Raw genomic sequence first — 12,694 nt, 5'->3', positions numbered from 1 at the left:
TTTCATCTTAATCTGATTTTCAACCATTAAAAGAACTTCTGGCTCCATTTCTCTTTCTGCTCTTGCGGCTGATGAATCGCTTGTGTTTTCTTTCATCTTCACAGTAGGTGTGCATCAAGATATGCCTGCCACCTGAAGAGTGTTCTAGCTTGGTTGCTCTGAAAAGGGTTATTTATTGATTTTTCAGTCATGGAAAGGATCCTGCGATCATCCACTAGAGCCATCTTCTGTGCACGTGTAGCCACTTTTAGTGAAACCGCTGACTTGGTGGCTCTTGTTGCTGCAGCCCAACGATGGCTGGTTTCACATTTCTCCTTTGATCACACTTTGGTGTCGGTTCAACATCAAAATACCAGATGCCCCGCTTGGAAGAGAAGCCAGACTGTTTAATTAATTAATGTAAGAAATAACATGTCCATTATACACCTCGGGAGTCAGTTTTCCTGGTCCTTTGAAAGAGAATACATACAGAATAAAGAGTCTCAATTGCTAAGTCTGAAAGCTGAGATTCTTTAAGCTCATTCTGCAGACCTAACCAAAAAAAATAAAAATATTTAGGTAAACAGTTTTACAGCATCAATTAAAATATTGAATAAACTTCACAGTTTTGCAAAATTGTAATTTTTTATAACAGCAGAATTGTTGGGCAAGATATTTTTTTTCAATCCAAGATCCGTCTTAAATTTCCCATCCCCTTTCAAAATTAAACGGGAAGAAGGAAAAACGACGACATAGGACGCCGTGGACTCACACACAGAGTTTATATAGCTTACACTGAGCTTAGAGATGCTCAGCTGCCATAAATTCAGCAGATTATCACAGAGCTGTCCTCTGCTGCCAAGGACGATTTGTCTGCCCGTGTGTGTATTTATGTCCTCAATGAGCCATGATGCTCATTTTAAAGTCATAAACGACTAAATTACTGCCCTAAGTTTATTGAAATGCTTCCTCTGACACGCTGTAGGCCTTTATCAACTAAAACCTGTTATTACTGTGATGTGGTCAATCACTTGTAAACAGAAATTACCTTCATGTTCAAAGCTTTAAATGCATTTGAAGGTTTACAAAGTGCAGCTTGTGGTTTTTCTTTTAAATCTCAGTGAAAATTACTTAATTATTTTTATTTATTTATGTTTTTTAAATCCTGTCTGGCAGCTTTTGCAATCAGAATTATGATCTGAGCCAAACATATTTTGCTTTTCCAAGATTAGCTCTATAGGCTCCTCTTGTACCACATTATATGTGGTACACAGTATGACAATGTCTAAGCTAGGACAGGCAGAGTGTGTGCGTGTGTGTGAGAGACAGAAAGAGACAGAGTGTGAGTGTGTATTTGTTATGAAACATACTTGGGAATGAAGGTGGGAAGCTGTAATAGCGTCCCCCAGGAGCCAGAGGCAGGAAGAGATGGGTCCGGGAGAACTGGGCCATCCGCAGCCCCCCAAGAGTACTAAAGACGCAAGGCCACACGTCTCTGCGCGCTCATCCCATCAGGAGGAGGGAGGTCCCAGATGGGGCGCCCACACCAAGGAGTGGTAGTCCCAGAGGAGACAGGCAGTCAACCCTGGTAAAGGCCGCCCACCCCGGTGCGAGCAGAGGGTCCCAGCGTTCCAGGCACGCGAGAACCACCACAGCTCCAGTGTTCAAATGGTAGGATCCATGCTTTCATGTTGTTTAAGACAAACAACATGAAAGCATGGATCCCTCCCACGTCCCACTTTATGAGCACACTTGAGAGTGTTCATACCAACTGAGTACAGAGCCATTAGAGTACAGTTCTTAAGACTGTACTCTAATGGCTCCCACTGTCACCAAATCTCAGTCCCACAGAGCATATTTGGAGCAAGAAGAATTGAGGCAGTCCTGAAGGTCAAAGTCCAAGTAGTCACTAGTAAACTGTACCTAATAAATCGTCCCTCACGGTTGGTGGATTATTATCAATCAGCTGCAGCTCGTCAGTTCAAGGTCAGTTCCTGTGCATGTTTTTCTTTTTGTAGGTCAGTCAATAAAACCAATCAACCTTCAGCCATCCACAGGGTCCACGTGATGCTGCGATTCCACTCAGACAAGCACCACCACAGCCGGAGGCCGGCTCGCTTTGTGCAATGGCGAGTTCACAGAAATCAGGCATGGGTAACAGTCCAACCGCTGAGCTGATGCAGAAGATGGCCAGAGCTTTGTGAGGATAAATTATTAATACGTCTGAAAATTTTAAACCCGTACAATGCAGGGATTTTCTGCATATCATTTTGATCAAGGGTTTATTTAATTAAACTTAAATATATTTGTGCCAAAAACAAACAAAAAAAATACGTGTGGCTGAAATGATCAGGACCACAGCATCCCCCCGGATAATTTGGTCTGATTAGTTTCCTTTATGTGGCTATCACTCTAAATATTTGTCAAATTTATCAATTGATACCAAAGACAATTTAAAAAAATGTATTTTCTTAAGTCACAATAACACTGGGACTGCATCAAAACATACAAAAACCAACAGTTAAGATTACTAAACACTTTAATTTTCCAAGACTAAGATTTTTTTCCCCCATCCATCAGACAAACATCTCACAAAAAAACAATAAATAACAGATACAAACAGATACAGGGTACAGGAAGGAACAAATAAAATAAAATCTATAAGAAAATAATGGCACAAAGACCAGATACATCTTACAAACACTGACCGAAGAGCTAAGTGGAGCCAGAGATGGATGAGAACTATGGCCAGTAATGTTGCAGTGGCAGCCACTGGGGCTCCACAGTGCCGTTACATGGTTGTTGCAACAGGAACACATAAAGTATTTGGGAGATTATCCTATTGATCAGAGAGATGAGAAGAACTTAGGCTCTAAAATCATCTGAATGATTGTGTTGCTAACTTATTCCCTAACGTCTAATAGTGAACATTAATGCGTCTGAATGGACCCGAGAGTGGATCACAGATTTTCATCGAGCAGATTATCCACGCTTTAGTGTTAGCGGGTAGATTAATACCCCATACTGTTTACTGGCCCACAAACGTGTATGATGCAGTGGAAGAAATGTGAATATTTGGACGATTTTAATTATGTTCTTAATGCTTGTCAGTTACTAGGATAATCTACCAAAGCCTTTACATGTTCCTTTGTTAATACATTCAACAACTGTTCTTCCACATGTTAGTCCACTTCCATGGAGGTCAGCGCCAAATATTTATAGCCAACACAAGTTTATTCTACAGAAGCTTATGACTGATTTGGGACATAAAAGGAAAGTAGATAATCTAACATTTGCATCACACTGAGAACACATGTCATCATATGTTTTCATCTTAAATATTGTGTGTTTTCAAACTGAATTCTTCTGGCATTCTGGTTGCAGGACATTGATTTGATCAGTGAGCACAGACTCATAAATAAATCACTCTCAGTCACTGTGTGGATTGATGTGCAATAAACCAACAAGCCTCTATTTATTCAGCATTTAGCTTAGAGCAAATATCAAGCTGCAGACTATAGAACACTGTCAAACACACTGCCAGCTGCATTATTCATCACATCTTATTGGGGTTTTTTATTTTTACATTGCAGACAAACAAGCTTTTAAATCTCTGTTTAAGTATTTGTGGGTTTTTGCTACATGTTCAGGGGAGGTTTGAAACCAAAGAAACGGAAATAAAAACTTTAAAACCTCCACTTTCTTTTTGCAAAGAGTCCTACTGTATACAGCAGCTTTGCCCGTTGGCATCTTTGGAGCGCAGACACAGTTTAGGCTTGTAGTTCTCCAGGTAATGCAGCTGCTTGGCATTTAAAGCTCCACGGCGCTTCCTGGCAAAATGGAGGAGACATTAGGCTCAGTTTCCGAAATACAATGCAAGAAAAGGAGGAGCAGCATAATCAAAGCTTACTGTCTTATTAGGTGCACTGCATCCTCGTATTCCATCCCACATTCAATTAGAGCCAGAGCCACCAACACGGGCGCTCTGAGGACAAACAAGAGGGTTAAACTTTAACCCCTGTATGTGACTGGTGGTAGACTATAACAGGTGACTCAGTTGCATTTGTTGGGGGTGATATTTTCCTAGTTTAATCATTTGCCTCCAAGAGAATTCAACTCAGTAACTTTTAAGAGCCTACACTTGTAGCCTTCGCAGCTAAGACAACTACTGACGGACAATTTGGAGCTTTGAGTCACCAAGGGCAGCCTGCAGCTAAAAAACACTGCCATATATTTAGGCTCCAACTTACACACAAGTACAAGCCAGCCAGTTGTAAAGGTTTCCAGAGCTCTGATTTATTTGACACCTGTATGACTTACTTGGCAGGTTTTTTGTGGGAAATAATTGAAACTACCACAGCGAGAGCAAAATGAATGCTTTTGTCAGCTGTCACTTTATTGCAATCATCCTTAAAGTGTGTTAAACTGACTGTTTATATTATGCTCATTACCAAAATAGGAACTACTATCTTGAAGTGTGAGCACAGTGGCTGCTGTCTGTTTAAGGCTTAGAAGTAGGAAAGATCAAGCAGACACACACTAACCAAACAAAACCTGAAGAGTAAACGCAGCTGAAAACACGCACAACACATTGCGCTGTATATAAAATTATTGTGTACTAAACATCAGAATAAATCACGTGTCAGCTTCATACTGACCGTCCCAATCCAGCTACACAGTGCACAGCCACACAGGAGCCAGGCTCGTCTCGAAACTTTGTCTGCAGAAGGCTCAGCCAATCATCGACCACCTGGTCTGGGGGGGCGGATCCATCATCAAATGGCCAATCCTGAAAAAGAGTAAAGCTTTAACTTGAGCTCAGTTTTACTGCAGACCAGTCAGCGTTCATAGGTTTTTAAAATACCTCTAAATTATTTTAGTGACCATCCTTAATGCACGAGACGTTTCTATAATTATAGTTCTATAGTGTACGTGAGGATAATGTGCTGTGTCAATACTTTGCTGAAAACCAAGCTGCTTTAGCTACTAAAATGACCAAGTGGGTTTTTTTGTATTGGATTAATTTACACACAAATGATTTTTCTCTTTAAAAAATTATTTGTGTTTAAATATTCTATTTAAATTGTTTATCATTATTTATTACAGATATTCCAAAATGTTATGCTATTAGTTATGTTTTTTAAAAACATTCTGAAACTGTGTTCAGCACAAGACTTTAAGTATTTGGGTAACTGAACTACAAACACTGTACAAATATACCTGAAATCATCAGGTATGTCTTGGGTCTTGTAAACGAGATATAACACATTGATTTTCTTGTGCTTTAAAGACTCAACTAAGAATGAGCTTTGCAAACCAGCTAAAGCTGTAAACGCTGTGATGTAAGACTAAAGTAAACTAACATAAACAGGGTCTGAAAAGTGAAGCCAAGGTAGAAGAGCCTAACACTTTCATTCTTTGTTGTATGGCCAGAAGGGGCCAGTAGATGCTGGAGAATAAAAAAAAAAAAAAAAAAAAAAAAAAAAAAAAAAAACTGAACTCACTGACGCCTCAATAAAAGCCTTCCTGATGAGTTTATGCCCTCGGTCACACATTTTACATCATACTGAACAGAACATTATACCAACTTAGGAAACTGTAATATTTTTTAAAGCTGTTGAGCACGGCTACATCCATCTTTGCACAATCTGCAGTTTGTACGTCTGCTCTGGCTGCTTAGGTGTCAAAGAACAGGTTCTTTAGGATATCTTTCAATACTGGTCTAGCCACATTTCACCAGAAAACATCAGGATGTAGTGATGAGAAGTGGGACATTATAATAAAATCAAAGTATAGAATATTAAAAAATATATATATATAAATCCACACCTTTCCATAACTCTCTTCACACCAGTACATGTAAAAAACCATTAAAAGCTGTAGAAAAATAGACTGAAAAACTCGTAATCTGCTGGGATAGACTCCAACTCAACTATGACCTGAACCAGATAAGAGGGAGAACAGATTCATGGATTCACGGAAAATATCACAGCAGGACAGTGAAATGCAAAATTCATTCACCTGAAGGTTAATTTTCTTCTTTCAGCTCATTAATCCTTTAACTACCCTGCAGATCATGTTCTTACTCCTCCCTTTGTGGTTGACGTTCACTGTTCAGCCCACTCTATTGTTTGATTTAGGTTCTGTGTGTTTTTAGACTTTGGTACTGGAAGCTGGCGTAATCCATTAATGACAGCAGCTGCATTAAACTCAACGTGTGACTCTCTCTTCACAAACTGCCCTTGTGATTATTTACAGCCGCCTAAGTACTGTTTGCTACGCATCACCTACCAGAACCTGGATGCCTTCTTGTTCCGCCGGTGTCTTGTCATACGTGGCAGCGCACACTCGCACTAAGGTATTTACTCCGAATGCTTTCAGATCCTACACATCAAATCACACATTTTAACACAACACCCTGCTTCTGTGTCTTCCAAAGGAGAAAACGTGCAGAGATCTTAAACACGTGTTACCTCTATAAACCGTCCAAGTTGTGCATTGGTGGGATTGTGCGTGATGAGGAATCTCAGACAGTCATAGGAGATCTCCACTGGAGCCGGCCGGTTCATTTTTATACCCAGAGAAGCTTATTAATAAAGAATAAAAGTCTGGAAAGTACTGTGCTTCAAAGAGTGGAGTAACAGAGTCTGAGGAAAAACCCTTCTGAGTGTTAAAAACAAAATGCAAACAAACAAACAAACAAAATCTTCCCACTTAAAGAAAAACAATTGTGTTTTTTAGTGAATGTTACTAAATCAATCTCACGAAAATACAAAATTTTGGTCGAGAAATAGAAAAGTAAATTGCCTTGGCAATAAAGTAAAAGTAAAATTGGCTTGGCAAGAGTTAAACTCTGGCGGATTGAATCAAGACTGAAAAAGATCAGATCTCTCCTCCTTTTCTTTCAACTCTATTAGCCCATTCAGAGAAGACTTGTACAAATCACAGCAGAAGAAGAAGAGGAGGAGAGGAAAAGCTGGAAAGAAGAAGAGCAGAGAGGAAACTCCCAAGCTGAAACCAATGCTTGCCCCTCTCTCCGAGTCAGCTCACAGACTGCAGGGTGGCTCTTCTTCATAAGGGTTGAACGGGATGGCAGTAGGGACCTATGAGGACAGGAAGGGTCGGCCATTTTAGGTCACTTTAAAACAAAAAAGCTTTGCTGTGACTTTTTATTTACTGGTAAACTTTAAATGTAATTCTCATCTAAATAAGATGTTTATATATTTATATTCTGCTTTACTGTGATGAAATGGTTTTTAAAGTCTCTATAAATTCAAGTTTTTATGTGTCTACTAGTGAATTTTCTGTGATATCAGGACTTTTGAGACAAACAGAGATGGTAAATGGCCTGTATTTGTATAGCGCTTTGCTAGTCCCTAAGGACCCCAGTCATCCACTAGAGGTGGGAATCACCATACATCCCACGATACGATATTATCACAATACTTAACGCACGATACGATATTATCACAATACTTAACGCACGATACGATATTATTGCAATTTTTTAAAATATTTTGCGATATTCAGATTCTGTACATAAAGGTAAACTTGATCAATATTCATTTTATCTAATATCAAAGTCTCACACTCAGTCTTTCTCTCATTTCAGTTTTATTGTTGACAAACTGAACGGTTTGTATTACAGTCTAGTCCAACTTAACTGAATGCAACCATCTGGTACAATTATAGCTATTCTGAACTATGCAATTTATGAAAACTATGCAGCCCATTCAGCAACTGAAGAATTTGAAAGTAAATTAAAACAAAATATAATTTTACATTAAATAAAAAAGTTTTAAACTTAATTAAAATAAAACATGTCTTAAATTAAAATAAGTAAACTGTCATGTTTATTGCTGCCAAAAAAAAAGTTAAACACATTTGGACAGTGAAGGAATGTCAGGATTCTTGCTCAGAAAAAGGATCAACATGCTCTGAAGTCAGAGCATGTGTCCAGTCCACAAAGAACTTGTTTTTGTGAACATTAAATATCGATTAATTCTTCGCTGTCCCTGTATCGACTTATTAGCAAACAAAATATCACGATACTACACAGTATCGATTTTTTCCCCCACGCCAGATCATCCACCCATTCACACACCATTCACACACTGGTGATGGCAAGCTACATTGTAGCCACAGCCACCCTGGGGCGCACTGACAGAGGCGAGGCTGCCGGACACTGGCGCCACCGGGCCCTCTGACCACCACCAGTAGGCAACGGGTGAAGTGTCTTGCCCAAGGACACAACGACCGAGACTGTCCAAGCCGGGGCTCGAACCGGCAACCTTCCGATTACAAGGCAAATTCCCAACTCTTGAGCCACGATCGCCCCATTTTGAAACAAACAGAGATGTTAATCTCTGCAGTGCAATCCCAGCCATGTTACTGCAAATACTGAACTGCCAGCTGATGGAACGAGTCCGTATCGCTCATTGAAGGAATTTGCAACTGTTATCTGAATCAACGCACTGATTGGATTGTGGTAAACGGATGTGGATAGTTAGCTTGACTGTCCTGTTCACATTTTACTGGACATGCAGCTGAACACTTAAAGTCGTTTCAGCTCCACTGCCACACAGACGGATACAGAAAATCTTTACCACCTCATCATTTATAGTTAAGCTCCTTATTGTAACATAAACAGGTTATTCATTGTATCCTGTTTAACTGAGCCCCTTTTTGAGTGACATTTTTTTACCTTTCTGAACTGTTTTACTGTGTGATAATTATGTATTTTATTGACATTGAACCAAGTTATTTTTCATGCTCTGGCTGCATAACAGCTTTTTAAAAAAAATTGGGACATCGAGTTCAGGAAGGGATTGCGTATGAATTCATGCTGTGCATGCAGCTGATTCCCTTTCACCTTTAGGAGAAACTTACTGGTTTTAAAAAATAAGCATTCCTTAAATCATGGTTAGTAGTCATTTTTATAAAGAATTTGCATGACGATCTTCACCACAGTGGACTCTAAGACTGAAGTGAAGACTTTAAGCTTTAATATGGTACGATTAACAAAAGTACAAAAATGGAGCCATGGGTGCCAGGCAGTAGAAGTAAAGCTTTTGATGCTGTAGAGATAACACATCAAGGACTAGACTTTATCCTCAAAGTTTCAAATGAAGGCACCGCCTGCCTTTATCACTCACCTGTGTGCGTGAATGGCAGTGAGTGTGCCTAGCTGACGTCTCCTTTTCACTTGTCCACAATAAGCAGCAGGTGCTGGGCTTGGCAAAACTCCCCTCCAAGCCTCGCCAACGCCATACATGTGCAGCCTGAGAGCGAGACATGAAGAAGAGATGAAGTCATGAGACCAGAGTGCACAACATTTTCACCCTTTGTCCTCCTGTAACCATTTAATGGTTTATAAAAGTGAACACAAAAAACACGTGGCTCATAAAAGAATAAAGTGATACATAGACTCATCCCTACTAAAACCCAGCAAAGATACGAGACAGAGGAGCAACTGAAAAAAAAACAAAGAGAGAACACACAACCATGCAAACACTAGAGTGAAATCTGCGATCTCGGTCTTGAGTGTTTTTACAGTTTGGTATTTCCTTAGTGCATCAAGATATTCTTGCTGTGTTTTACAAGCAGATGGATAAACCCCGAGCCCACCGAGTTCACGTAGCATCTCCTATTCAGCTTGGTTATGTTTTGAACTTTTTGCAAAATCTATTCCAGTATATCTGAGAATTTAACTACCAAATATAGTAAAATATATCAATTCATTTGTGTGAAAACCTTAGAGAATTTAGTTGTGCTCCTGTAGAGAAAAGTCTAGAACTAAGGCACTTTTATGAGGTTGAAGGAAAACTCCCAAAAGTACAGAAAAAAAATGTAGCTTCCTTTTCTATTTAGAAGGCTGGGAAAGAAAATACAGGATATTTATCCTTCATATGATCAAGCAGACTGATAGGTGAACTGCCACTGTGAATACTGAAGGATTATAGACAGAGCTGTAGTCTTAACATAGTCATAACAATCTTAATGACATGAATAAAGCTTATTGACTACCTAATAAAGCTAATAAAGCTACCTGTGCATGATAGCTGATATCTGGATAATAGTTTGGGATGACAAATAATGATATATGAAATACTCAGTGGTGTAGCTGTCTTGGTCTGACCTTCCTACCTGACCCAAAATCTCATGGTACATCTGTGTTACTCTTACAGAGAACAAATGATTCAGCCTGTAAAACCGCAAACCTAAAACACAGACGTGTATCTAATATTAGCCTAACCAAGTTGTTTATTCTGTTTACCTCTGTCAGAGATCATTCTGACGTTCATGTCAGAGATACCAGCACACGAACAGAGACAAACAGGTTACCAGCTGGATGCGCTAATCTCCCGTCCTTACCTTCTCCAAGCTGCCCACATAATGTTTCTAGCCGGCCCTAAACTTATCCCAGATGTAATTTATCTGGAAATATGGTCACCCGAGTCCAACACGAACTGCAGCGTGGTGATATACTCACCGTGATGAGAGCTGAGGAGATGGTTCATTGAGCGGACACAGGAAAATGTGACGGCTCCGGGATGTAGACACACCATTGATGATGATGCTGCTGCTGTTTTTCTGGGTCCTGGCTGACTAACGGCCCGTTAGCTTAGTGCTAACCTGCAGCGAATAAGAAGAAAACACGTCGATATTTATCGATGACTTCAGCTGCTGCGTTTTAGCTTATATGTTGATATTCCAATAACCAAACGCAATATGACTTTAAAAAAAAAAAACGAAAAATAAACCGGGAAGCATGACATTTAACTAGGCTAATCACTTAAATACCTGTACGAGAGCATCCATGTTTAAAATTAATCTACACGGCAGTTACAGTTAAATTACCGAGAAGCCAGCTGGCTTTTTTGTTTTTTTAAGGCACATATAGAGCGATTATGACACACGCAGATTAAGAGAAAATGTCAGCATATTATTTACAAACTGTCTTACTGGACTAAACAACAGCACCTTCTGTCATTAAATGCTCCGCAAGACAGGTCAGTTAGAAACCAGGTCAACAAGCAGAATAAAAAGCAGGCTAACACTTCCAGGCTAAAACGCTCACCGGCTTTCAATAACAGCGAGTACAGTGACCTTGCTAACACACGAAACATTAGCCGGACAATAGCGACGGCTATAGCGTAGATTTGAAACGCACAGCGTGAACAAAAGCACTTACAAAACGAAGCAGTTTCACAAAATATCCAGAAGCTTCTAATAATGGACGAGAGCCTGCGAGGGAGACATGTTGAAAAAAAACGTCAAGTTAGCAACGTAGGACATGATGACTACCGGTCACCGTCTTTCCAAAATAAAACTGCTGAAGACCCATGTTCCGGTTTAAGTTAGCCTGTTTTTAAAAAAAGAAAAAAAATGAAAAGAAAGACCATTATTCGCAAGCTCAATGACACTATGTTGTTTTATATGAGTTTTGCTTAATTTAATGATAATCACTTACTCAAAACTGAACAGCACCTGTTGTGTTTGAAGAAATGTTCTCATTTCCAATTTGACCACCTTTTTACATCCATCCAGGATGGATGGATGTAAATGGATGGATGTAAATGGATGGATGGATGTAAAATGTATAAATAATCTCAAGTACAGTCAAAAGTCACAAATAAAATAAGATATATATGCAAACTAAACTAAGGCATAGAAATGCACCTTTACTCTGTCTTCTTGGAAGGCTTTCTGGCTTTAATAGGAAGCAAGTGCTGCTGAAAACAGATGCTATGTTAGTGTAGATATTAATAATAATTCAGTGTCCAACCTAACAACCATCAGGTCACTGGACCAGAGTTTAATAGCCCATTTATATTGTTATTGGCTTGTGGAAAAAATCTTATTTCTATATTTTTAAATATTAATGGATTTTAATTAACACAATATTTGATATTATTTCACTTACAGTGTTAAAAATCTTACAAAAGCCTTGAAATTAATAAGGTCTAGGACACCCAATGCCCCCCTTTATACTCACCCCTGTTTGCTGCATATAAAACAGGATGGCTATTGTCAGCATTCAGCACGCTGTATGAATAACATTTCATCTGCATATTTTAATACAACTTCTGGACTCTTACTGCAGATTTTGACTGTGTAAAACAAACGGAGCAGCGGTGGATGGAGCAGCTACAGCGTTTGCTTTTGGTCGTGTCAGTTTGTTGATCAGGTGCTTTGACAAAGGACTCCACTAGCCTTTTCCCAGTAAAGGTTTTAATGGTGATCACAGGAACAGCAGCTGCTGTTTTTTTCACTCTACCTGAGCTCACTGTCTCAGTAACAGCTCCGCCTCTTTGCTCTTTGCGGTGTGTAAACAGACTCCAGCTCCACGTTAAACTGTGCCAGCGTCATCATTTCTACTGCTGTGTTGTTATCAGTGTGTGTGGGCTCAATATGGTCAGACTTATTATTCACTGATAATAAATACGTGTCTATTGCAGGTCTGTTTTTAGTGGGTGTGCGTGGGAATGTGGGGGAAGATGCTACAATAATACAGAGAGAATTTCAACAATCAGATGACCACTCTGAGCAAGTACTTCACCATCGTCATCATCATCATATGTCCCTTTCTATAGATTTTGACTCCTTATGTCTATGGTCTCCAATAGATGCTGAAAAGTTGTCATAAATCACCATTCTCCATATCTGCGGGGCATCTAGCCCTAACAGTCAGATGACTTAACAGTGGGATTAT

General features: G+C 39.5%; 1 protein-coding gene across 3 annotated transcripts; it reads right to left on the bottom strand.

Annotated features, from left to right (window-relative positions):
* Positions 1-2,500: 2,500 nt before the first annotated feature.
* LOC102312706 (protein tyrosine phosphatase type IVA 2) lies at positions 2,501-11,301 on the bottom strand. Of its 3 annotated transcripts, none has more exons than XM_005922275.3 (8): positions 11,174-11,301; positions 10,472-10,614; positions 9,135-9,260; positions 6,453-7,082; positions 6,271-6,363; positions 4,638-4,768; positions 3,890-3,964; positions 2,501-3,809 (listed from the first exon to the last, which is right to left on the bottom strand). In XM_005922275.3, the coding sequence occupies exons 4-8, from the start codon at positions 6,546-6,548 to the stop codon at positions 3,698-3,700; spliced, it is 507 nt and encodes a 168-aa protein (XP_005922337.1). In that variant the 5' UTR covers positions 6,549-7,082; positions 9,135-9,260; positions 10,472-10,614; positions 11,174-11,301; the 3' UTR covers positions 2,501-3,697. The 3 variants fall into 3 exon arrangements, with proteins under 3 accessions (XP_005922337.1, XP_005922338.1, XP_042076707.1); XM_005922276.3 differs by lacking the exon at positions 11,174-11,301 and adding an exon at positions 10,963-11,140; XM_042220773.1 differs by lacking the exon at positions 3,890-3,964.
* Between the last annotated feature and the right edge of the window lie 1,393 nt (positions 11,302-12,694).

This window comes from Haplochromis burtoni, unplaced genomic scaffold (assembly GCF_018398535.1).
Source record: "Haplochromis burtoni strain Fernald_Lab_line unplaced genomic scaffold, NCSU_Asbu1 Contig_55, whole genome shotgun sequence".
Classification (NCBI taxonomy): Eukaryota; Metazoa; Chordata; class Actinopteri; order Cichliformes; family Cichlidae; genus Haplochromis; species Haplochromis burtoni.
The sequence above is the reverse complement of the archived record's forward strand: the minus strand, read 5'-3'. Positions and strand labels throughout refer to the sequence as shown.